A 25,126-nucleotide genomic window follows, 5' to 3' on the forward strand; every position below is an offset into this window, starting at 1 on the left:
GAAAAATGTATTGAAGTGTATCACCTCAAGCAAAACAAAACAAGCAAAAATAAAACAAACAACAAAAAACAACAGCAACAAAAACAAAACAAGGGACAACACAAAGAACAACTACAACACTAAACTACAACCATTACAACAACTACATCTCTAGACTTGTGCATGTATACTAAGAGTGTCAGTAAGAAGCAGAGTGAGGTTGTTTGTTTAACAACAGGGAATAAAACTTCTCATTTCAAACTCAGAATTAATGGCTAATGACTGATCTTTAGCTTAGACGTTTTATTTTTCAAATACTTTATGTATCTTTTTCTTCTACAAATTTTTTTGAAACTTTTTAACCTCCTTTGTTCGGTGTTTTCAGACCAAACAGTCCTGGGGACTTTTTGAAGAGTAACTACCCACTAGAGAGTTCTCTGAGAACTATACACCATGGGGACTTGTTTCTGTCTACTCTGAAGTAGGAGCTGAAGAGGTTACTCTTAATGGGGTTCTGTGAACTCAAATAGTTCATAGTTCCTGTGGTGAAGAATGAATAAAAAAGGAAGAGTGTTCCAGTTTGAAAACGCCTATTTTTAGACCTCAGGAATCAGATTTAAAATTTTCTTCAGTTAGAATTTTTTCAGGGGGTTAATCCCGAGAAACTGGTTTGAGATCCAAAGGTTTTTTTTGTGCAAGACCTTGCAAAGTTTTCTTTGAAGTGATGTCCTACTTCAGTTCATAGGCACAGTGGAATATACACCAACAATGAAAGAAGGCACACACACCATGGAGAGATTCATTGAAATATATTTTAAAATGAACAACAAATATAAAGACAAAAAAAACTGTACTCACCAGTAAAAATGGTTTTCATACAAGTGACAGAAATTCAGTGTGAGGGGACCCTCACCTCTAAGTGAACAAGTAACTGACTTTAGGAAAGATAGAAACATACACAGATTTAGCCCTCCTTGGTCATTAGCGCAACAGCTGAACATTGGTCTTTACAACCATAGTAAACTAGATTTAGAGCTACGACCTGATATTCATCACTATGAGCCTTCCTTTGTGCTGGATAACATACACTAGCTGCTATAAACAGCTGGCTGAGACTTGAGTGGGAAGGGACTATCTGCATAGTGCATACATCACACATCTTGAGAAAAGCGATACGAATGAGTAAACTTATTACATCTTCAACAAGTTCAAAGTAAAAAAAGGTAATGACATGAATTCCCCATGAAGATGTAATAAACACATTTCTCAAACTTAGACGTACAACATTTCAACAAGACACTGGTATGTGTGTGGAGATTTTTTAAACCTTACACTGTATAAGAGACAAGTATATTTTTTAACACTGAATAATCCTCTAAATTATGGGAAAACATATTTTCACAAACTAACTGTTGATGAGTAATTTTGTTGACACCTCACTTATACAGTATGATATCATTTTTTATCATTATTGTTTTTTCAGTATTAAAGGCCGGCATTAAAGGCCGGCTGAGCATACAGTAGTAAGCTGCCCAGATATTGATGAATATAAGGTTTGAAAGAGGTGTTTTTAAAAGCATTGGGCCTCATTCAGCAACTGTTAGAAGAAGATATTTGTTTTTTACAGTCCCCATTAAATTAAAAATACATTTTCCCATTTATATCCAACATTCCTATATTAAATGTTCATTTATTTGCCATATATATTTCAATCATGAATTATCTTAATATTTTTACCATGCCCCCAGGAAGTGTGCCAACTATTTATATGGTGGCCAAACCTGGTAGTGCAACGTCACGTGATGCTATTGGGCCCAAAAATACTTTTTCCCATAAGCTTACATTGGAGAAGAGAAGTCTATAAATCGCAGGATACATTTTTTGAGGTACATGGACTTCCCAATACAAACACTAAAATGAGCCAAGTAACACGGAAGATCCAGACTTTTTTTGCTTCATACTTCAGCAGCTTTCATAGGAATGAATGAGGCTCCGCCTTGAATGCTGTTTACACTTCTGTAATACAACCATCATTTTTACATCTAAATAACTTTTTTTTTTCTCTTCCTGTGAATCATTTAAAATGTCTGACGATTCATCCTTGACTCAGGCGTGTTTATTTGACCAATAAAAAACCTTTGTCGAAGCCAATGATCCAATCAAATTCATCCAAACTTTATGTCGTTCTATCATGTGATTGGTCCTATCCTGTTTCAGCAGGAAACATGTAAAAAAAAATGTCATTGTGTTTTTCTTCACTTGGCACTTTATATGATAAAACATGTATTAAAGGTCACATATTATCCTCCTATTCAACAAGTGTAAATAAGTCTCAGAGCTCCCCAAACATGTCTCTGAAGTTTCTTGTTCTAAATCCACTCTGATCCTGTATTTGATCATGTCTATAAACCCCTCTATTTCAGCCCTGCTCAGAACAGGCTGTTTCTGTGTCTGTACCTTTAAATGTAAATGAGCTGTGTCTGACCACACCCCTCTGGAAGGACTTGGGTGGCTCAGGCTTTCTCGCTCAATGTCCTATTGTTAACAGCGAGAAGGCAGACTCAGAGGGCAGAACAAACACCTAGCTGTGGGAGTGTCACCCACCTGGGGGAGGGGTTACTGCCCTTTGTGATGTCACAATGGTAAAATATCCAAATGGCCTGTTTGAGCACACATTTTCTGAAAAGTGTAGCAGGCAAAAGACAGAGAGGAAGGAATTTTCTCATAATTGGGGGGTTTGAAGACAAGCTAGGGACACATTTATGTAAGAAAAACATGGTTAAAGGGATACTTCACCCATTTGAATTAAGCTTTGTATCATTAGAAACCTGGTAGTATTTTTGAATGGTCGTGCAAATGGAAATGACGGGAAATCTTTGTATTTCTTGTCTGCAAAAGGAGCTTCCGATGGCGCAAAAATTGTCATTTTGTATCATCGACGGCTGTTGTGGGTAGCAGTGAAACGACATCGGCTAGTTCCTCATATTTTTGACCACTGAAGCTACAGACCTATCACAGATCAGTGGGTGGGGCCTCACTCCCAGAATCGAAACTTAACGTCCGCCATATTGCTTGGTATCTATGCTAACAGGCTCTATGGAGAAAGCTGATAAGAACCGACAATGTCAAAATAATGATGTTTCAACTTCAAACTGATATGGATGAAGAGGATTTTGTGCTTGAATCAGATGTTCGTGGCTATCTCTACAAGTGGCAGTATAGCGACGAGGCAGCTGGGGCGGCTCCAGCTGGGGCAGACTGGTAGTGTCGGTGCTCTCACTGTTTGCCTATGGACACAGACATAGTCTGTTTTCTGAAAGGAATTTCCAAGATGCCAATTCCTTCTGGAAGAAATCTCAGAATCAGTTGAGAAAACGGCCGTATGTGTAGTCTGTAAACAGAGGACCTTAGTGGGAGTGGCCTGCTGTGCTGTGCATTCTGGGAGTTGGTGTCTTTCATCCACATGAGCCAAAAAGACACTTTCTGCCTTTTCTAGGTCAGGAAGGCACCAACTTCAAAATGTATTTCACATTTCTACTACATATATGACCCAATGTCAATACAGATTCATGTTTCAACGGGTGAAGTATCCCTTTAAGTGTATTTTTCATAATATGTGACCTCTAATACATGAGTATATCTGAGCTCCTTATTCACGTGTTCACAAACCTCACAGTCACTCATTCAATCCCTTTGACGTTCAGTTCATCTCGGACTCTGCTGAGATAATCTGGATCTGGATATCCATAACTGCAAACACAAAGACACAAACTCAGTTTACATGATCAGTGTGACGGTCACTATGAAAAACATACAGTTATAATTTTAGTGTGCGTTAATGATAAACTGTCGACAAAAATCCTATTCAAATCAGATGTTGTTGCATGAATATGCTTCTCCTGTCATTAAACACCATGATGTGAAAAGAAAACGTTCTGCAGGTGTGATCAGGCTGTGGGAGAGCTTTGCTTACATAATCCTGTTTTGATCAAATATGAAATTATAATGAATTAAATGAACAAAAAACATTATATCCCAATTAGAGATAATTTACGCAACTCCTAAAACATTTTGGCAATATTGATTTTCTACATAAGAAGAATTTGAAGATACACTAAGGTTGTTTTCACATTACGCACGATTGTTTCGTACCGCACCTGAGCTCTATTGCTCCCCCTCCCCTCTCCCCCTCTGGTCCATGTTCACATTAGTAACATCGTTCCGTACCAGATACAGATACAGCAGGTAGGAATATGCACATATTTGGTTTTCACATCTGCCAAGAAGCAAAAAGAAGAAGAAGAAGCAACCATGGCAACCACTCAAGGACTGAGTCCGTCCTGCTAACTGTGGATGTCAAAGTTATTTCTGAGACGCCAATAACGACCCTCTTACAACTTCCACATCTACCGAGCAGCTCAGAGGATGAAACAGGCTCGTGCTGCGCAGATACAACTGTTTTTGAAGCATCAGAAGCCGTTCAGAATTACGTCATCTCTGTGAGAGATGTGTTGACATCTCTCACACACATGTATTGTGCCCAAGACCACCTCTTCAAGCGGACTCGGGCACGGTACCCGAGTACGGTATGTTTGTGTTCACACTGATCAAATGAACCGGAATTTGGGGTCAAGCGTACTCTGATCTGGGCCCGAGTCCCTAGTGTGAAACCACCGTGAGGACATCACAATAAGCAGAAATACCTGTCACTATATATATAAACACTATATTTCTGTTAGAGATGTAACAGCTTTACACTCTGCTCATAAAAATTAGAATATATATATTTTTTAAGCTTAAAAATGTCTAGAGTTCAAATAACCATTTTACTAATGAGAATTTGAATACCAATTATAATGGCTGATTGACTTTCACAAGCTTGAGTCTGGAGATATGAAGCATCTGAAAATACTCCAAGAAATGATAGAACAATAAGTAAAACACAGACGTAGCGTACTGGAGAGGACTGAGGGTTAAATACAGAATGGATAAATGGTTTCAGCCTCGGGGAAATATAACGTGACACAGAACGCACAAACAACGTCTAATGTTTCTAATAAGAGCCTTACTTCGTCGGTCCTCCACGTGTGGACGTTTTGTGGTGAATGTCGTTCCACGTGACCGTGTTGTTCCTGCCGCTGGTCGTGGATCGACCGACGGTGAAGATGAGCCTCTGACCGAAGGCTCGTTGCAGGAGCTTCAGGATGTGTCTGCCCTCAGTGCTGTCTGGCAGGTACGCTGTGCGGGATGCGCCTTCATACGGTTGCCCAGGGTTCGGATGCTCCTTCTGAACACACATGATGAAAAAAAGAGAGAAAACGATCTGAAAAAGACTGAAGGGTAATTATCTCGGACAAATATAATGTATGGACTTCATTTATTTTTCCATTTCAGAGCTCATATTTACCGTTACACTTTTACAAGTTTTTGCAAAATACTCAACCAGCATTTCTATTTAGGTGCACTTTTTTGCTGCTAATTGAAGTGCTTTAAAGACGTAAATTAGAATTTGCCAACTAAATCGACATCTGTGCATCTGTACATTTATTTTTTTTATTGGTGGCTGGTGAGTTTGAGGAAAGGGATGTAATGTCTGTTTCTGAATAAAAAGGTCCCAGGTTTCAAAAGAAACCACATAGTTCCTCTTTAAGTGTCTCACAGGGACACTTTTGATGGTACATCTTTTACTCTGCTGTGATGAAAACTGGGACATCCACCTGGAAGCTCCAGGAAAAGCTAATGAGTGGACTTTGAGATCAAACTATTTTGAAAAATACTTTTTAATTGAGATTTAAAAAAAATATATATATATGGAAATGATGAACAAATAGCAACAAAGAGCTTTGTGATTTTGGTCGTACCTTTTGGATGCCACTGGGGATGTAATAGTTGATGATGACTGTCCCGTATCTCTCGTACCCAGGCAGGGATGAAGGGGCTGTGGTTACCTTCATGGTTCCTCCATCAGGTTGAGTTCCTGTCAAAACGCCGTACAGTGCTCCACATGTGGGACATATGGGTTTATAGGTGAAGGCTTTTTTCAGACAGTCTCTGCAGAATGAGTGTTTGCACTTTAGAGACTCTTTTTCTGAACTTTTTATGGACTCCATACAGATCGGACAGGGTTCTTGTTCTTCAAGGTCTCTGCTGAGTTCAGGTGAAGGACCTAACCCTCTCCTGCTTGTCGTCTCTGATGGACTTTTGGTCTCTGATGAATGTTTCGTCTCTGATGGACGTTTGGTCTCTGATGGACTTCTGGTCTCTGATGGACGTTTGGTCTCTGATGGACTTCTGGCTTCTGATGGACTTTTGGTCTCTGATGGACGCTTGGTCTCGGATGGACTTTTGGTCTCTGATGGACGTTTGGTCTCTGATGGACGTTTGGTCTCTGATGACCATTTGTTCTCTGGACTCTGGCTCGAGCTGGCTGTCGTTTCTGAAAGATACTCCTTGAGATGGGCGATATGCACAAAATGCCCAGTCACAGTCACTTTCTGTGTGCTGTGTTCTGTGTTTTGTGGAAACAGGAGCTGTGGGAATCTTGTCTGCAGGCGTCTTGCGTAACTCCGACTCACTGAGGTGGTTTGCAGGTCAGAGGCTGTCCTCTGATAGAGGCTGATGAATCTCTGTCTGATAAAGTCGATGCGAACCGGAGGGGTGGAGACATTGCAGGGTTTGAACGTGACCCACACTGAGCTGCTGGATGCATGAGGCCGTTTTTCCATGATGAAACTGTCCCCCGTGATTTTCTTCAGCTGTTCTGCACACCTTTGGCCCATGTAGTCCATGACATCCCGGGACACTTCCACCGACCTGAGCTGAGCTGAAGGACGCTCCTCCTGATCAGTCGGTCTATGTGGTTGAGGACTGAATTGATCCCTCACTGTAGACAGTGTCACTGAAAGGTTCAACATCTGATCAAATGTTCCTGTCACTTTGTAGCAGTAACCTTTCCTCTCAGGTGAGTAAGGCTGAAGAACCTTCTCTAATCTGAGAGGATCTTTAAAAGCTGCTTCATTGATGAGGAGAGAGACGTCTGTGATGAACTGAAACGAGAATGTTGGAGTTAGATATCACCAACAAACATCAAGCTTATGAGACTCTTACTGCAGCTATATTCAGACACATGGACGAAACTTTGAACATTAGAAAGGGCTGAAACAAGGACTCAAGAAGTCCAGTGCTTCAGATTAAACAGGAATAAGGTCACAGTTAAAAAAAATCCTCTGAAAACAGAATTGTTTTTCTTTTACATTTTAAAAAAGTTCTGCGCTCAGAAGAGAACATTTTCATAACTGTCATGCACACATATCCACAGAAATGACTAAAAACACTGTAGTAAAAAGTCTAATCCTGCTCTTTTTGTAAAGTGTCTTGAGAAAATGTTTGTTATGAATTGGCGCTAGACAAATAAAATATATCATTCTTTGCTCTGTGATTTCGGTTTCCCCTTGCAAACACTATGACGTCTAGTGCTTTTTGTATTGGAGGCGGACAAACTGATTTGTGGTGCTTTGTATTTAGGAGCTGTTAAAGCGAATCATAACACTCACAGGCTCGACAATAACCGGCTCACGGGGAGCTGAAAAAAAGGCGTTCTCCGGTGTTGTTAACACAAGTCAAAGCACAACATTTCAATCACAGATGTGGATATTACAAATGTACCGTCATCTCCACATTGTAAAACAAGCTTAAGCTCTTTTAGGTCACCAATACTCGCTGCATTTGCACTGTAAGGGAACAGGAAGCATATTTTGATCATCTAATAAAATCTGATATGATAAAATTTATGATTTAATGGCATCGTTTCTCAATAGATGAATAGCTCCATTCAAATAATGCTCCCTGTGCTGCACAGAGGCACTTGGCAGAACATCTTGATGGGTAGTAGCACTATTTGATAGGATTTCGAGGTGTGAACCTGGAATCTGACGACTCTGCATCACCATCATCTTAAAGTTAGCATCAACACTTCTTCTCATCTGTTTGTTCATTTGCCCCACTTTTGAGCCGCTTTGTTCCGGACGGTCACTGTGTCTCTCCATCAGTCAGGCGAACTGTCACTGTTGTGAGTTTTGATTGACAGCTCCTCCAGTCATGAGGGGCACATTCAGGTTATGGGGATTTGGCGCCACCTGCTGTTGTGGATGTATATTGCTGTTTAAATGTCTAGACCCCGAATATTTATAAGAAAAACAACTTGTCTTATATTCGGGTCAATATGGTACAAGAGGTAAATGGCTCAGGCACGGTTAGTCCTGAAGCAGTGTGTGTGTAGGCCAGCGGTGTTTAAGCACGGTACGGGACAACTTTGCTAGTGTGAGTGCGCTCTGAGTCGACATTTTAACTGTGTATTATTGTATAGTAGGGATACTGGCAGCATTTAAAGGGTAACTAAACCCCAAAACGACTTTTTTCAGCTACAAACCTCTGTATTTGAGTATTAAGTAGTGTTATGGATCAATTCAAGTCCAAATCTCGACATTTGAGTACAAAGTATTGAAATTCGAAATATTGTGTTAGAAATGTGCATAGTGACTGCCCTCTACCGGTTGAAAAATTCTAACGGCTGTGGAGTACATGCCTACGTAGGATTACACGCCTACGTCACCAAACCTATAAAAGCCTCGTCACTTGACATGGCAAACTGTCGGGAGTCAAGTGGATTGCGAGAGCTGCGAGGTCAATAGCTTAGTGGTTTAGTAGTTGGATTGTGCTGTTAGTATAGATTAATTTAGTGTAGATTTTAGAGTTGTGAGTTATAGTATTTACAAAGTTAGTTGGAGGTTGTAGGCAGTAGATTGGTTGTTAGATCTTTTCAATATTAGTTAGCTAGTGGCTTAGCTTTAATCGTAGGTTAGCTTTAGCTTGTAGTTTAGCACAGTGACTTTTAGTTAACTTAGTTAATTGTTTGATTTAGCATTTAGTTTTTAGAGTATTTATTAGATAGTGGCCAGGATGGGTTGGCAGTTTCTGCCCCGGCTGCAGTAGCAGCTCCGGGTTGCACAGCTTTACAGCGGACCTGGAAATTAGGCACCAGTGGCTGCCTGCTTTGGGGCTACCAGATCGTGATCTCCCGCCTACAGCCTGGTAGTGCAACCGTCACTTCTCCAAAGATTCCAACATCATGGAAGTGGAACTGGGTTTTTCTAAATTGGCCAAGCTAAAACCTGATGCAGTGCCAGACGTTGCTCTCCCGGTGACGACAACAGGAGGACAGTCACAGCAGCTGCAGGTCCTTTGAATATTGAGGTGTGTGAATAAATAGTATGTTGGTAATAGGCATTTAATTAACATTATTTATGTCTGCTTGGCTAATGTTATGGGGAAATAAACTGCTCAAGGTAAATGACATTGGCGAAGATAACGGTTAGGCTTCGGGAAAAGAGCGCACCTATAGACATATTGGCGGTTATGGTTAGCCGTGAACTTTATATTTGTTGTCTATTGAAGTGTAAAAAAGGTTGAAGTGGGTTCAGAGTTGCTTGATGCTATAGTGTGCGATCCCAAAAGAAAGGATTGCATGTGTGTGTGAACTGCTGTTATAAAGAAATAGAAAAAAATCCTCAACAAGTGAACACATTCACTACATGGCAACAGGGGGAAAGAGTCAAGACCCACAACAACGATAAGGAATTCACAAATTTCATCAAAAAAAAAAACACAAGACAGCACATGCTAGGACCTACAACGAATACTCAATGAGAAACTTGATCTGCTTTCCAAAAAACCTTATTTCAACTTGCTACACCAAGTTGAGCAGTGCAGCGATCTTAAAGACACTATCAGTGACACTGAAGTAATGTGTTCCACGTGGTCTGAGAATTATGCTTGCAAACTTTACACTGAAATCCAAGCTTTCCATTTTGGTGGTAGCCGGTGGTAGCAGCAGGAGTGTGGTCTACACATCAGATGGGATCCAGTCATATGTGACAATTGCTGACAGCCTCCGGCATGATGAGAGCGCTGTGTGGTCAGACAATGTACATTGAGCCGATTTTAAAGGACATCAATATGCGTAACCCCAGTTTGACAACAATCCACTTCATGAGTGATGAGCATGTGACTCAGTATAGAAACAAAAATAACTTCTATCTACTGACCACACTTCCCTTCATCATGGCCTTCAAAGCAAGTCACATGGAACTTGCATGGACATTTTTGGCAAGGAATGTTGTGTGATCAATGCTTAGCTTTCCGTCATGTGACGAGCGCGGAGGGCAAAAAAAACCCTCAGGAAAGTAACGGCCACCGTTGAAAAACACTGTAGCACAGGCTTTTAATTTAATATCTCCCATAAACGACTCGTTTGACATCACCTGACAACCGAAGTACTCAAAAAACTCAGATATTAAGATAAACTGTGAGTTTGGGGCACTTGCGATAATTTAACAGCACACGGCACACTATTTATATCGCTAGAAACTGATGACTGTCAGCCAGGTGAGTCTGGATGTCGGATGTTATCAGCTGTTCATTTTAGTGTTCTGGGGCAGTAATAGAAGTTAATGGCAGGAATATTTAGATTTAGTCAACACTATCTTTGATGTCAACATGAGGAGGAGTTTGGTCCTTTTTTCCCTCACAGGCGCCGTGGAGGGTTCTAACTGCATTAATCCACAAATGTCTTCATCTCTCTGTTTTCTTTCTCGGATTAAATTCTGTAGAAGCAAAACCCGGGCTCGTCTCCTCGTCTATGTGTATCACATTAAACAACAACTGTCTTTCAATTGAAAAGCAGAAAAATAAAACAGATAAAAAACATGTAGTGGACAACTAAGACCAGTAACAGCTCACATCGTACAGTGGTAGAGAGCTCTTCTTGCCCGCCAGGTGGGCGGTTCCATAAGAGTGTGACGTCAAGTGAAAGCTACGAATAGCAACCAATGAGCCAATTTCCGTATTTCAATACCCAAATATATCACATTCATTTTGATGAAAATGTCGTTTTCTGAGCAGTAATCGTTGGTTGAGCTCTGACTTTGGATATCTAGAACCCTTTATGCACATTTTTAAATCCATTCCTGTTACCCAGGAAGGACATTTTTCATGGGACTGTCGTTTCAAAATGAATGAAAGAAACCTACTAATATGCATACAGGAATTTTTGTTGCTCCTCTCCTGTTGAATCCAACCGTGACCCCAAAACCGAGGTACCAACTGAACCGAGACCCCTGTGAACCTTTACACCCCTAATAGTCAATGAATATGTAATTGCATTTGACACAGACAATGCAGCATACATGAAGAAATGAATATAAATCTGCACTGCAGCGGGAGTCATCTGGACAGCGCTGTGAAACTTGGAAAAAGTAAATGTCGCTGTGCAAACCGACAGCGCTTACAAGGCGATCCATTGGGCAGCATAACAGGCCGGTGGAGGAAAACCGGTATATACTCAATCGGATCATAACTTAAACTGTGTGGAAAATGTGAAACAGCACTGCGGGGCCACGGCGAGTCGGGCAGACTCTCCTAACCCAGGAATATTCAGGGGCATTTTTGAGAACATGTGTGAGGGCGATTCCAGGCTTCAGCGGCACTCTGATGATGCTCAACTCACCTTGAAATGGTACATCCATCGCCATACAAAACAAACTGTTAGACTGCATGTATGAAGTGTATAGGGAGGAGAAAGCCAAACAAGTAGCTCTGTTAACATCTATCTTTGAGAGCTTGAACTTAGAGGAGTCAGTTGTTGAGACAGTCACTCTGCTGAAAAGTGTTATAACAACACCAATGACAACATCTGAGTCAGATGAACTTTTCCACCCTGAAGGGAATAAAAACTTTCAACCGCAACACAATGGGACCGCCACGACTCAACGCTTTGGCCATCCTCTCCGTAGAAAGAAAGCTGATTCAGCAGTTACAGGACTTCATCCCTAATGTCATCGACATGTTCTCCCAGAGAAAGAACCTCCGTGCCGCTTTTCTCTTCAAGTCAGCCAGTGTGTATGTAGGCCTATGTAAGATTTGACAAGCCACTCATAGTATTTTGTTAAACCATGAATGACCCCTTGACATGTAAAATAAAGAAATCATATGAGTAGCGAGAGTACTAGAACTAGTTTTCCTGGTACATATCATGAAGGGGTTGTGTCCCACCAATTTTTCACGCACATCCAAAACACAGCAGAACAGACATACAACAATGCGGAGGAGAAACTCAACAATTACACGTCATATGGACAACCTGCTGTCAAAATCCTCCAAGAAGTCAGGGGGTTAGACCCTGGCCACACGGCCTTTATGAATGACAGTGGTTCTAGCCCACAAACCCATTACCAGGCTTCACTGCTGTCCCCCAAGGTGAAGGCCTACTTCTCTCGTCTGGGTCTAGCAGTCACAGCAACATTACAGCCTAATATAACATGTAACATAATAATATAATAGAACATAACATGATTCCTGAAATGTTAACGAATGCCTCCTTGTTAAGTTTTCATGAAAGACATTGGTACTTCTAAACAAAGGGGCTTTCTGGGGCACTTAACGCCACACACTTGCTGTAACTAGGACAACCACCGACACTTCCGGTTAAAAAGCACTCTGAATTGCCTTGTTGTTGAAATGTGCTATAGAAATAAACTTGCCTTGCCTAAAAGTCGCCAGTTTCAGCTCGTTCAACCGTAACATAGCAACCAAAGTGTACACGTCAGCTTAACTTTCTACCCTCTGACAATCAAACATGTTTCTGTAGGATGGTTTAGTTAGCCTCTTAGGATCAATTTGTCTCTGTGAGATGTGAGATGAACTCAGCAGCGTCGGTCAGAAAAAAAACAAGATAATCGATAATAATGAACCGAGTTAACCGATCATCTCGCTGCACCCGTTAAAGAACACATCCTGCTCTCTCACTCTCCGTTAATTCGTCTTAATAAAGTGTTAACATTTGAAACTTACCGCCATATTTTCAGAGTTTTTCTCCGTCTGCAGCCGCCCGCCGTGTCCCTGTCCCCTCCACAGAGTGTTTTTAGTTTCACTTTCAGCCTAGCTTGTGTTCACTGGTCACTATCTGTCCTCTAGCTCCCCCTGCTGGTGACAGGTAGAATAGGCTGCTATCAATAATAAAAACCTCTGTTTAAAATAATTTTTTTCATCTATTTTTTTTTTAAATATCTGTGATTTATTAATTGAATAAAACTAAATGTATTCATTATTTTTTTTTAGGCTAGACATCTAAATTTTTTGTCTTTTTTCATCCCTAATTTTAACTTATTTTTATCTTTCTCACCTGACTATTTTGGCTACATTACCACATTTTACATCTGTATCTCTCAATATTGTTGTTGTTGTTGATATTTTCATTCATTTTCCTCCACTTTTTGGTGTGGTCGGTGAGATGGACATAGCCTATTGTGACACCGAAGAGTGTTTTTATTGATTGTTTTACATGTATTCTGTTGAAAATCTTTTTTTTTTTTTTAATGTTTTCTTTGAGAAAAGAAACACATTACGCCTATATCAGCAGAGTATTTTATGTGTCTGTGATGTTTATTTCTATGCACAAAATGATCCTGTCATAACTCAGAGAGATTAGTATTCTGTTTTTCTTTGTCTTTCTTTGTTAGCACCAATACACCAAGTCAAATTCCTTGTATGTGTAAATGTACTTGGCATTGAAACCCGATTCTGATTCTGATTCTTCACAGAGGTTTGGTTGTTAAATGGATTGGACACTAACTTTATTGATAATGAAAAAAAAAAAAAAAACATCAGACAGACGGACTGGAAAAAAAAAAAAGTAATAACATTTCAGTCCTAAAAGTTTTGATTTGAAGTTCATAAAGAGAGTGACGATTCGTGGTCTTGTTTTCATATTTTTAGTAATATCTGTTTCCAAACAAAGACCGTTAACGTTTCATATAATGCTTGGTTGGTTCCATAAAAGTGGGTATAAAATATATTTTGTTCTATGAATCAGACATAAAGAAACAAAAGCACACGAGGAAGTAAGCTGTTTCTTGTGGAGTGAAAAAAGCCCGTGACATTCCCTGTAAAGATGAGCTGCATCAGGTCAAAGGTATTGGGAGTAGTTCAACATCATTTGAACAAATAGAGCCACCACAAAGTAGAATGTACTGGTCCTTCCCTTTTAACATTCTTTTGGTTAAATCCCTCTGTTAGCATGCTAAATGAGTCCAGTGTTCCTCCTCCCAGTACATTCCCCAGCTCCTCCTGGAGGGTCCTGAAGTGTCCCATGGCCAGGTGAGGTATGTAATCTTTGTATCTTCTGGATATCCTGCATATACAAGATGGTGGTGCAATCAGACACGTAACTCTTCATATTTTCACATTATGTAATGATGCAGTGTGTTGATTTTACTTCTGCGTTCAATACCATCATTCCTTACAAAATAGTTTAAAAAAGGAGCAACCTGGCAGGTACCCTGTATATTTGGATACCAGACTTTCTGAGTAACAGTCTGCAAAGTGCCAGGATGGGAGACCACACCTCGTCCACTCTGGTCCTGAACACAAGAGCACCCAGGGGTGCCCAGCCCCTACCTCTGCTCCCCCGATCACTTCAACACCATCGTCAAGTTTGCAGATGACATCACCATAGTAGGACTGACAACAAATAACAACAAGACAGTCTACAAGGAGGATGTACAACATCTGGTGCAGTGGTGTTCATAACAACCTAGACTTAAACACAACAAAAACAGGATATGACAGTGGACTTCAGGAAATCAAGGCACACTGAACACTCTGACCTCTGGATATGTAGATAGGGCAGGACTGGTGCTATACATGGTTATAAATTGAGGCTGTTCGAGGTCAAATTTGACCTGTATCAAAAGGGTGGAAATGCACTGCAGAGCCTCAAATCTAAGCAAATTTGTCTTATTTGTTGTAAAAAATATCTGATTAAACTTATTTAAAGCCACATTCATCTGTCAAGTCCAGATAAAATCTTATTTCAAGATATAAAGAGCTAAAAGGTAGACCTGCATTGACAGTAAAAAAAAAAAAAAAAAAAAAAAAGACAACATAAAGGTTCTTGTTGAGAAGAATTGAGAAGAATGAATCTGTCGGGTTTATGTACCATGTCTCTGTATGTTTTTTATGGGACAGTAGTGACAGAGTTCAAGGGGTACTCATCATAACGGTTGTAATTTTATACATACTTATAGGCCTATATTTTAAAACCCAACCATTCCAGACTGTTCTTGCCATTTTCACTTTTAATAAAATATATTTATATCATTATGGCTGTTGTGTTTTCATGTCTCAAGATAGGACATGATATTGTGTGAAAGAAGATGTTCTTCTCCAAAACTGAGTGGTGCAAAACCTACAAAATACTCTTTCCCTGCTCTATGAAACATTTAGTAATGATTTATCATTAATTAATGTCAGATAGTCAAAGTCAAAGTCAAAGTCAACTTTATTGTCAATTTCAAAATATGTCAGACATACAGTGGAATCGAAATTGCGTTTGTCTCCGACCCGTGGTGCAATACAACCAAAATAAGATAAAATAAGATAAGGTAAAATAGATAAAATAAAATGAGGTAAAAATAAGATAAATAATATTTACAGTAATAAATTCTAAATTGTGCAAAATGGTAAATAAAATACAATTTTAAGAAAAAGTAAATTTGTGCAATATGTACAGTGTGCATTAAACGGATTGATGATTAATTATTATTCCAGAGTTCTTGGTGGCAAACGGGAGGGGGTTTCAACATCCAGTGTTCGTGGGGGCAGGGGGGGGGGGGGGGGGGGGGGGGGGGGGGGAGTTAAGCTTCCTTGATGGAAAGGTGAGACTCATGATTATCCAGCAGGAGTAAACATGGCATATTCTTGGAGCATTCTGTGTGCTCGACAAAGTGCTTCAAAAAGTCCACTAAGTGTGTGTCTTTCATCCATCCAGATGGACTGGCTCCACCTTTGCTCCCTGGTGGTCCATTGATCAGAAAATGGTCACGGTATTTGACCCGGGGGAATATAAAATATGGAGGGATACTGTTCCCTATGGCAGAGACCGCACAGGCAAGTGTGACAGGGTCTCCCTTTCAGCAGATGTAAGTGACCCAACTTGCTTGAAGCCACGTCTAACAACTACTCTGTCCGGTCTGTGAACTGTAGTCACCCCAGTTTCATCAACATTCCAAATGTCTGCTGGTCCAAACCTAAACCGATGCCTCTGTAGCACTAATTCTACATTGTCAAATAAGGCCTTGACATTGACACGGTTGAAACTGCTTGCCCTGGCAAGACTAGTGGACTCTGGCTGTCTAAGTGACAGCATTGTATGCCTCTTCAAAAAGGTTGTGAACCACTCAGCAGTGGCTTGTTCTTTTCTGCCCGGTTTGGTGGCACTTTTAATTGGCACGCCACAGCGAACTGATATGCCAGTTTCCTGGTGACAGACCGAAGTAGATGTCAGCTGACTTAATGATGTAATGAACCAGTTGGATCTCCAAGTCAGCTGGGAAAATCTGCCTAGGCTGAACATAGCCCACCACTGATGTTGGCATCGGCATCTGACCCTCAATTTATACGGATGTCATCTTTTGACAGTAGCGTGAGGAGTATGGAAAATAATAGAACCAAAAGTGACTAGAGATCTCCGCCAAAAAAAACAAAAGATTGAAGTCAACCACCTTCCTCAAAACTACCTGAGAAAATGGACTAACCTAAGAGCAAACAAGAGTGAGATCTCCAGCCCACTAAAACAACATCACACAGCAATCTAAACGTGCACAGGGAAATAAATAGATAGGCCTACATGTGTTGGGGAAAGAGAGAACAGTAACAGTAAGATGGCCAGATAGTGTGTACGTGTACCTTATCCCTACCTGCACCTCTAAATCCTCCTCGTCCTCCCCAGGTGGGCAGAAGGCAGAGGGACGAGGGAGAACCAGGCAGAGAAACAACAGGGTGACATGTGACAATGCCTTATAGTCAGTCATTTATTTTCTCTTTCTTCTGTATCTGCTGCTTTATTCGTTTCTGTTCACTACTCTCAGCCTATAGAGTCTGCCTCCATCATTCATGTGTGTAACTTGGAAACAAAAGTGTGGGTATGCCATGAACCCAGCCTTTAATAATGCAATAACAATTTAAATTCTAAAAAAAAGTTTCCGAGCAGCACTTTATGGCAGCCTCCCTGCTTGTGTTGCAGTGTCACAGTTTGTCCACTAGAGGGCCTCAGAGCTCCACAGACTGATGTATCAGTTTTTGGATTAAAAACATGGACTCTGCTGGAGCTGATGGAGGTTTTCTATCAAACATTTTCTGTTAATTTCTCTGCAGGGTTTTCTTAATGTGACCCTGACAGGAAACATTTCTGTCTTTAAATTTTCATCACTGATTCAATGTGAGGCTGATCGGACTCAGACAGAAACACTCTGTACAGACACAAAAGATAATATGACATTGTTCACCATATCGAGTATTTGAAACAGCTCTGCTAATATGGTCATCTTGTAATGCTCTCCAAACATTTTTAAAAATATGTGATCAATTGTTTTGATGGTATTCAATTATAAAAAGGAAAATGTGACAAAAGTTGTTGATTGTTGAATTTCAGCTCAGACTTTAAAGAATTATTAATTACATTTTTTTAAACCAATAGTTTCAATGGGATGTAAATATGTACTTTTTTGTATTAACAAATGTCTTGTTAGATTAATACAATTTATTTTTACAGTATGGTGTAAATGTGTGACCTGGATCTGGTCCTCCAGCCTCCGTCTTTTCCTCGCCCTCAGAGCTTAGAAATGAGAGAGAGAGAGAGAGAGAGAGAGAGAGAGAGAGAGAGAGAGAGAGAGAGAGAGAGAGAGAGCTATCACACTGCCAACAACACACACATCAATGAGATTACATGCACGCACACGCACACACACACGCGCACACACACACACACACACACACACACAAACACACACACAGACACCGTGATCAGGATAAAATCAGATTCTGATATGATCTCTGCAAAAAAAAAGCGTCATGGATTGCACGCACACAGATCAAAAAGGAGAATAATTTTCAAAAATATATGTTGTTCATTGTTTCATGTGAAATATATTCTATATTGTTATTCTTGTCGAAATGACATCAGGGTGATTTTTAATTGCTTTTCATGCAAATTACAACAATGGTAGAAACATTTTCTGTTTCTCATTAAATTCTTTATAGTAATAGTTACAAATATTGTAAATTGGAAGAGCACAGCATGGAAGAAGTGTTGGTTTTGTATTTAGATTTTTCAAAATGTGCCCCTATACATTAAGCCTCAGACTTTACTCCTTGGTTTACCCAGTGTTAAATATTAAGGGCTCTCATCGAAGAAGGTCGTTCAGTATTCTTATATTAGCTATTTAACACTACGATGGATTGATACTATACCATCCACAATAGGGACTGGGCGCGAGGAACGGGGTCCTTATTGGTGCTGAAATACATCTTAAAATTTGTTAGATTTCTTTTTCTTTAAGTCAGAACTGTCGTGTGAAGGTAACATTGGCTGAATAAATAAACAAGATTCTTAACTCCCTTTTAACTCTTAACATTAAAAACAGTTCAAATGCCAAAAACTTGCCTTCATTAAAAATAAGTTTAACTCAGTGATATTACTTTATTTAAACTGCAATAAATATCTTTAGGGTGTAACACAAAGTTAGTTATTTAAAGTCATCATGATACCAATACTAACCCAACCAACCAGACAAACTCCTACACACTCTCTCAATTGCACAAATACACAACGTTTGGACAAGTGGGAGTAGCCAGCTAGAGGAGTGAGGGGAACTTTATTTAGTCTTCTCTCTCTGTATTTTGTAGTTGTATTGCTGCTGTGCTTCAAACATAAATTAAATTCAAAATACAATTTCAAAGATTTTTTTGTACATTTGTCCTTATTTTTCGTTTAACATATCATATACTCATTATTTTTCTGAGAAATCCACTGCAAATTGTTCAAATTGTATAATACCTGAAGAACTCCCTGCACTTCCCCAGATTACCTCTAGGGGCACCGATACTCCAGTATGGGAAACAGACTTAAAGGACCCACTATTTATATTCAACAAATCCTGTCAATCAGAACCAGTGGTTTCACATCACGTCTTCACATGTTTTTGTGTCTCATCAAGAACTCTGCATTAACACATTTTAAAGGTTTTATTCCATCTCTATCCATTGAATGTGTAGAATAATAACAATTCTTAACTTGATGATTTATGTATCCTGCCAGGTTTCTGGCATATTCAGGGTAATAAGGAGAATGAGACACATCTCAGAGCAGCAGCCAGTCTTTGAGGGATCTTGAAAGAGACCTCGTCTGATAACACACATTAGCCTTTTGGTTTCTTTGTCTTTGGTTTTACAACAAAACACCCATCCAGCACATTCCCACACCCCCACACATTAACACAAAGGACTTACAGATTCTTTAAATCTACAAGTTTTTAACATTTTTGATCATTTTCCTTGTACATAAATTACTTTATTAATTAGTCTGTCTCCCATCTTTGTTGCAGTCTGAGAGCCGGGCGGTGACATGCATGTGCAGCTCAGAGATGCTGCTGTTTCATGAGGAAACATCTGAATTATTAACAATAACAGAACACATGTGTAACGTAGTATTCTTATTGCTCATACTATCATTAACCATAGTGTTGGTGGTTCTTTGTGTAAACAGGCGCAGGGTGACGTGCAGTCATTATTGTGGAGTGTGTGTCGCTGCTCTCTCACTGTGAGCTGCTCATTAACTCAGATTCATTGAGCACTAATTGATGCTGTTTGAATGTTTGTTTCGCATCGTGCTGCTGCTGCATGATTTCAGACTCTAAAACACAACACAGACTCCCGAATCAGACGCTGACATGTTTACAGCTGACTCCAGATCAGCTGTGTGACATGAAGCTCATCACCTCCTGAACACTGAGAGATCAGGTCCTCTGATTCATCTCTGTGCTGACCTGAAGGTTTACAACATTGACTGCAGGGTTACAGTAAGACTGCACCTAGGTTTTAAAAGGCCTGTCTTTATTTTACATGTTTGTTCAAGGTTGTTTTTTTTAAACAAGAAGAAAAAGCTCTTTTGTGAAATATCAGAAATGCTCCATTTGCTCTCAGTGGCTGGTGGGCGTGGCCACCTCAGTGTTTGATTGATGGAGCACGGCAGGCTGAGCTCCAGCAGGGAACAAGAATCAAAGTAAACAGGGTTGTGATTTAGTTTACAAGCATCAACGTAGCAGAGAGGTTTTTTAAGACTGCTTTTTAGCTGTTGGCCAGAGTTTCAAAAGAGGCAATTTGATTTGCTGAATGGTAACAGGGTCTCCATCTGAAGAAAAAGAGTCAAGAAAGTTGACTAAGTTATTTGCACGAATGAGTCAAAGACTGACATGAAAAGAAAAACCCTAAAAAAGCAATTTCAGAAACATAAATGTAGGTTTTCTGTATCAGTCAAAAAATTATTAAACTTCAGTTTAATGTCAGTTCTAAAGGCTCAAAAGGTCAAAGGTCAAAGGCATTTTTATTGTCTCAGAGAAATTGGTTTGCACATAGAAAACATAAACAACACTAATAGACACTCCACAAACATTTACCACATCAATACACAAACACCCAGCAAAGATTATCCAGTGTTGAGTGGAAAGTGTAGTGTCCAATAAGCAGCCAGGACTTGAAATTAACTGCTATTTTACTAACTAATAGCAGCAGGTATAAAGGAGACTTCATGTCTTTTTGTCTTCACTTCAGGAACTCTTTAGGGTGTGAGATTAAACTCTGTAGAGAGAGTGATCTGGGCACCGCAGGAGAAGAAGTCTCCTTTCTGACCACCTGCCTGTTGTAGAGGTCCATAGACTGGACTTGACTGGAAATCCTGTTTTCCACTTTTACAAAACTACCAAGTCTGTTTTTGTTTTGTGTCCTGAACCGAAGATAAAGACAGTAAATACAAATTTGAAGATTGTTTACATCTTCACCAGTAAGCCTGTTCACCTTCACATTGCTGATGAGTCTGTACCAAGCAGCAACCTCCAGTTTTGAAAATTGAAGCCAATACTTAAGTGCAAAATCCTGCAGTCTGCTTGAGGCTGACGGCAGGAGCCCCAAAAGTCACCACATTCAAAAATGCCCGGGTTTACCATGTGCACTTTAGTTGTCTATTTTGTTTTTTGTCGTTGTATTGTTTCAGTTGATAACTTTTTCTTTATCTTTTATTTTTTTCATTTCGAGTATTATTTTGTTAGATTTTCCCAATTAATCATTTTGTTTGTTCGTTACCTTTATATACAAGTACTTAAATGATTATTTGTCACCAATATGTCTGTATGTACTTGATAATTGAGAAAATTCAATAAAATGTTAATCATAAGAAAAAAAAACGCCTGGTTTTACAAGAGAAATGAACATGTTTACAACCAAAGATATTGGTCTGATTAGTTATTACCGATTAAATGAAAGATACAAGTTATCCATACATAAGTGCGAGTCTCTCAGCCTGTCGTTAGGTTGACTGAAAGTTAGGGTGACACATCATTTCCAGCATGGCAACATGGATAGGACTCCCAAGCCTCCTGCAGTAACAGAGGGGGGCGTCACTCAGGATTCGTCCATTGATATTTACAGTCTATGGTGTGTACAGGTGTAACCTGTTCAACAGAAAAGAAAACCTTGTGCAAGTTAGTTTGAGGTATGTCATTTGTTGCGTATGTTGTCTTACAGCGACAAGCTAACCCTTAGCAATGGGCCCGTCCTCACTGTGGCTCAGTGGGTCAGCGATCACACTAAATGGACAAAGTTACAGGAAATACAATGTTTATCCTACTACCGGTACGTGATCGGTGTGATCTTTGTGCACCGTGAAACAGCTTCAACATGTCAAACCACAGGTTGCATTAATAAAAAGGCAAAAGATGTCATCCAGCCTGAGCCAAACTGGCTATATTTTACAGAAACACCTGACCCTATTTAATACGGAAAACATATTTGGTTTGGTAATTATTTCTCTGTGAATGCTTTTTAAATAGTTAACTATTGTAAAAAATTCCAGTGATTTGGTCAAATCAGTACATACATTTTTATAAGCAGTTAAATGAGAATCATCAACAGTAGAACTAGAGAAATCACACACATATTTAACTCTATGATATAAGACACATATTACATTCTACTTTACTTTTATCCTCCATGGAGTCCTGACACTGAACAGACTCCTCATCACTTACTGATCCCCCCCACACAGCCTGAGGAGAAGCCATCCGTCACGATCGCCGAGCGTCTGAGAGGACTTGAACGCATCGCTTAGAGGTGGTAAAATGACAGAGTGACAGATGCTGTGTTTAGACTGCAGCCTGTGAGCTCTGACACACACATGCAGAAGAAGATCCAGTTACTAATGGACCTCTGTCAGGTAACTGCTTTAGCAAAGACCAAGGAGATAGTTACCATGGAAACAGGCATAAATTAAACCCCTTAAACGAGGGGAGGGGGGGATGTCCTTGTCCGTTACGCTCGGCTTGTTTCCCTCTAAAAGGTACAAAATTTATGTTTCTCACAGAGGAAGTAACTTTTCACCAACGTTTGACGTTTTGGTGTTTAAAGACGCCAAAAGTGAATAATGGAGAAAAAAAGGCGCAGCAGACCTTCGGGAAGGCCTCCCAAATCTCGCTGTCATTTTTCATCTGAGCAAACACTAAAAGCTCAAGAGCTCTTCAGAGACAACGGCAGATAAAAGATGGAAAAGCAGGAAAAAATAGAAAGTAAGAAGTTTTGAGAAGAGTGTAAATAGCTCTTACTATCCATCCATGCTCCCACCAAAAGAGCAAACAGATTTTTGAGAGAGAGAGAGATAGAGAGAGAGAGAGAGAGAGAGAGAGAGATCATTGTTTACATGAGAGCTGTCAGACGGCGGGGTTCTTCAGTTCTCTGCTGGACGTCTCAGTGTGCTGTATACTGAGTCAACATTTGCTCATTAAACAACATTAGACTGATTCTTTTGTTCCTGTTGAGTTGCTTTGGACAAAAGCTTCTGCTGAATCAATATATTTTATATTATATTTCAGTAACTGTGTGTGTGTGCAGCTAACAGGAAAACAGCAGGAGGGTGATTTGTCAACGGCACTCATCAGATAAATCTGAAATGTTTGGGATATTCTTATAGACAGATTCCTTCGCATTTAAAATCTTTCAGATTGAGAAAATATTTTATGTCATGCATATTTAAATATTTAAAACAATGTAATGTATTTAAAATATCTTTGTGGTTCTAAATAAATATAATCCTGTTTTTCAGACTCACTGAATGGCATAATGTACATTCAGGTAGAAGAGACCTTAAATAACCAAGGACTGTCATAATCAGTCTCTACTCACCAAATGCAGCGTGGTCTGGGAACAAAGTATACCCCTCTTTGGTCACTTTAATACTTTAATGATGTGCAAAGGTTATTATATTTACAAAAAATCAGAATCCACTGTATTGTCCAGGTCTGGTTATACAAAGAACTTGACTCTGCTTTTATTCAGTTCTCAGTGTTCATACCCTGAAATAAACTCACAAGCAATTTAAAACAACAAGATGACCATGAATCAGCACTGTGTGTCGAGGTCGGATATGTGGCAGTCGGCATGCACCTGACATCGCTTCTGTTTTTCTCAAAGCCAGAACTGATTATTTTAAATGAAGAGACTATCCGAGTTTCAAAAAATGATTTTTATTCTGACTATTTGTCTGGGACAGTGACTCAGTGAATAAGTCACTTGCAGGTGGTTTAGCTCTCTCTTTGCTCTGCTAAACGTTTGTATTTTGTTAAGAAACGCTGCCCCAGTATTTATGAGGAGAGTTTCTCAAGTCAAAGCCACATAGATAACTGGCTTTTAACATACAACAGCTTTGAGTTGTAGGCCTCAGATCCTGTGACTTTCTACTTGAAGATACATTTTGTTTATTGGTATAATAGGTATAATATATAATGTCCTCTCCACTAACTCATTGACTTGATAATACCTACAGAAACTGTTGAGGCGTGTAAGCATAAAGAGATCCTCGGATTTAATGACTACATTTATGTTGTTTTAGCTTTTTATATATTTTCTACTATGTGATCTGACGAGGAGAAATCACTTTCATCTGGATAAAGTTATTAAATATGTCTCATAATACAGCCAGAAAAATGTATGTAAACATGTTAAATAACAGTCTTGTTTTATTTAAAAAAGCTCAAATAGGCTATGTTGCCTCGAGGCAACACGGTACCATAGAGCACCTAGGAGGGTTTGTGGGGGGGCTGAGATCTCAGGGGAGGCACAAGACTCTGTCTTGTTTTGAGAAATCAGATTTGCACATATTAAATAAAATAATGTTAAAACATTTAATGGGAAATGTATACAATGGTATTTTTGTTAGAACAAGTGTGTAGGCATATTTGGTAGGATTTTATAAATAATTTTTGAAAGCAATGCATCACTTTATTAAATGTAAAGTAGGTTTTAATGCGTGCTCAGCTTTTCTCAGTTAGAAAATGATAGAATAGAAAGTTTGTTTTTAAAGCACATTTCATTACAGGTAAGCCCAATGTGTTTTAACACACAGGAATAAACAAAACAACAAGAGCTATTTCAACAATCATGAATAAGATACAGAAGTTAAATAGAAAGCCCACAACCAATACACATCAGAGACATCACATAGCATTCAAAAAGCATGACATAAAAATAAAATAACAAAGTTGCAAATAGGGCGGGCACCAGGGAAAAAAAGTTGGGAAGCACTGCCATAGAGGGGTAAAATGTACCAGAAAGCAGGAAATGACATCTACTCTGTGAAATGACCCTCATTCAATTGTACCATCCACTGTTTTTAATGCTTCTGATGCAGATGAAGCAAAATATGCACAACACTGTTTTATCCTGTGTCTCAAACAGAGATAAAAAAAAAAAACCACAGATTTTGGCCCCAACAACATTGTTAAATACTAAATCAGTTATAAAAGCGTGTAAATGTAGAAAATTGTTGTTTTGCTCATAAAAGTATCAGGCTGATATCTGAATTTCAACGTTTCAGCCAAAGATTTGTAAAAAGAAAATTTCTCTTTGTTGTCCAAACAAACTCCAAACACAACTATCATCAAAATAAAAACAATAATATCAAATGTGGCTATAATGTTGTGCCGCAAACAGC

The 25,126-nt window shown here is 39.4% G+C and overlaps 1 protein-coding gene across 1 annotated transcript; it reads right to left on the reverse strand.

The window, feature by feature from the left end:
- Positions 1-771: 771 nt before the first annotated feature.
- On the reverse strand, positions 772-12,959 carry si:dkey-3h3.3 (uncharacterized protein LOC100144568 homolog). The gene is made up of 4 exons (XM_061037494.1): positions 12,886-12,959; positions 5,841-7,025; positions 5,049-5,266; positions 772-3,729 (listed from the first exon to the last, which is right to left on the reverse strand). The coding sequence occupies exons 1-4, from the start codon at positions 12,889-12,891 to the stop codon at positions 3,660-3,662; spliced, it is 1,479 nt and encodes a 492-aa protein (XP_060893477.1). The 5' UTR covers positions 12,892-12,959; the 3' UTR covers positions 772-3,659.
- Positions 12,960-25,126: the final 12,167 nt, after the last annotated feature.

Source organism: Labrus mixtus, chromosome 5 (genome assembly GCF_963584025.1).
Source record: "Labrus mixtus chromosome 5, fLabMix1.1, whole genome shotgun sequence".
NCBI classification, from domain to species: domain Eukaryota; kingdom Metazoa; phylum Chordata; class Actinopteri; order Labriformes; family Labridae; genus Labrus; species Labrus mixtus.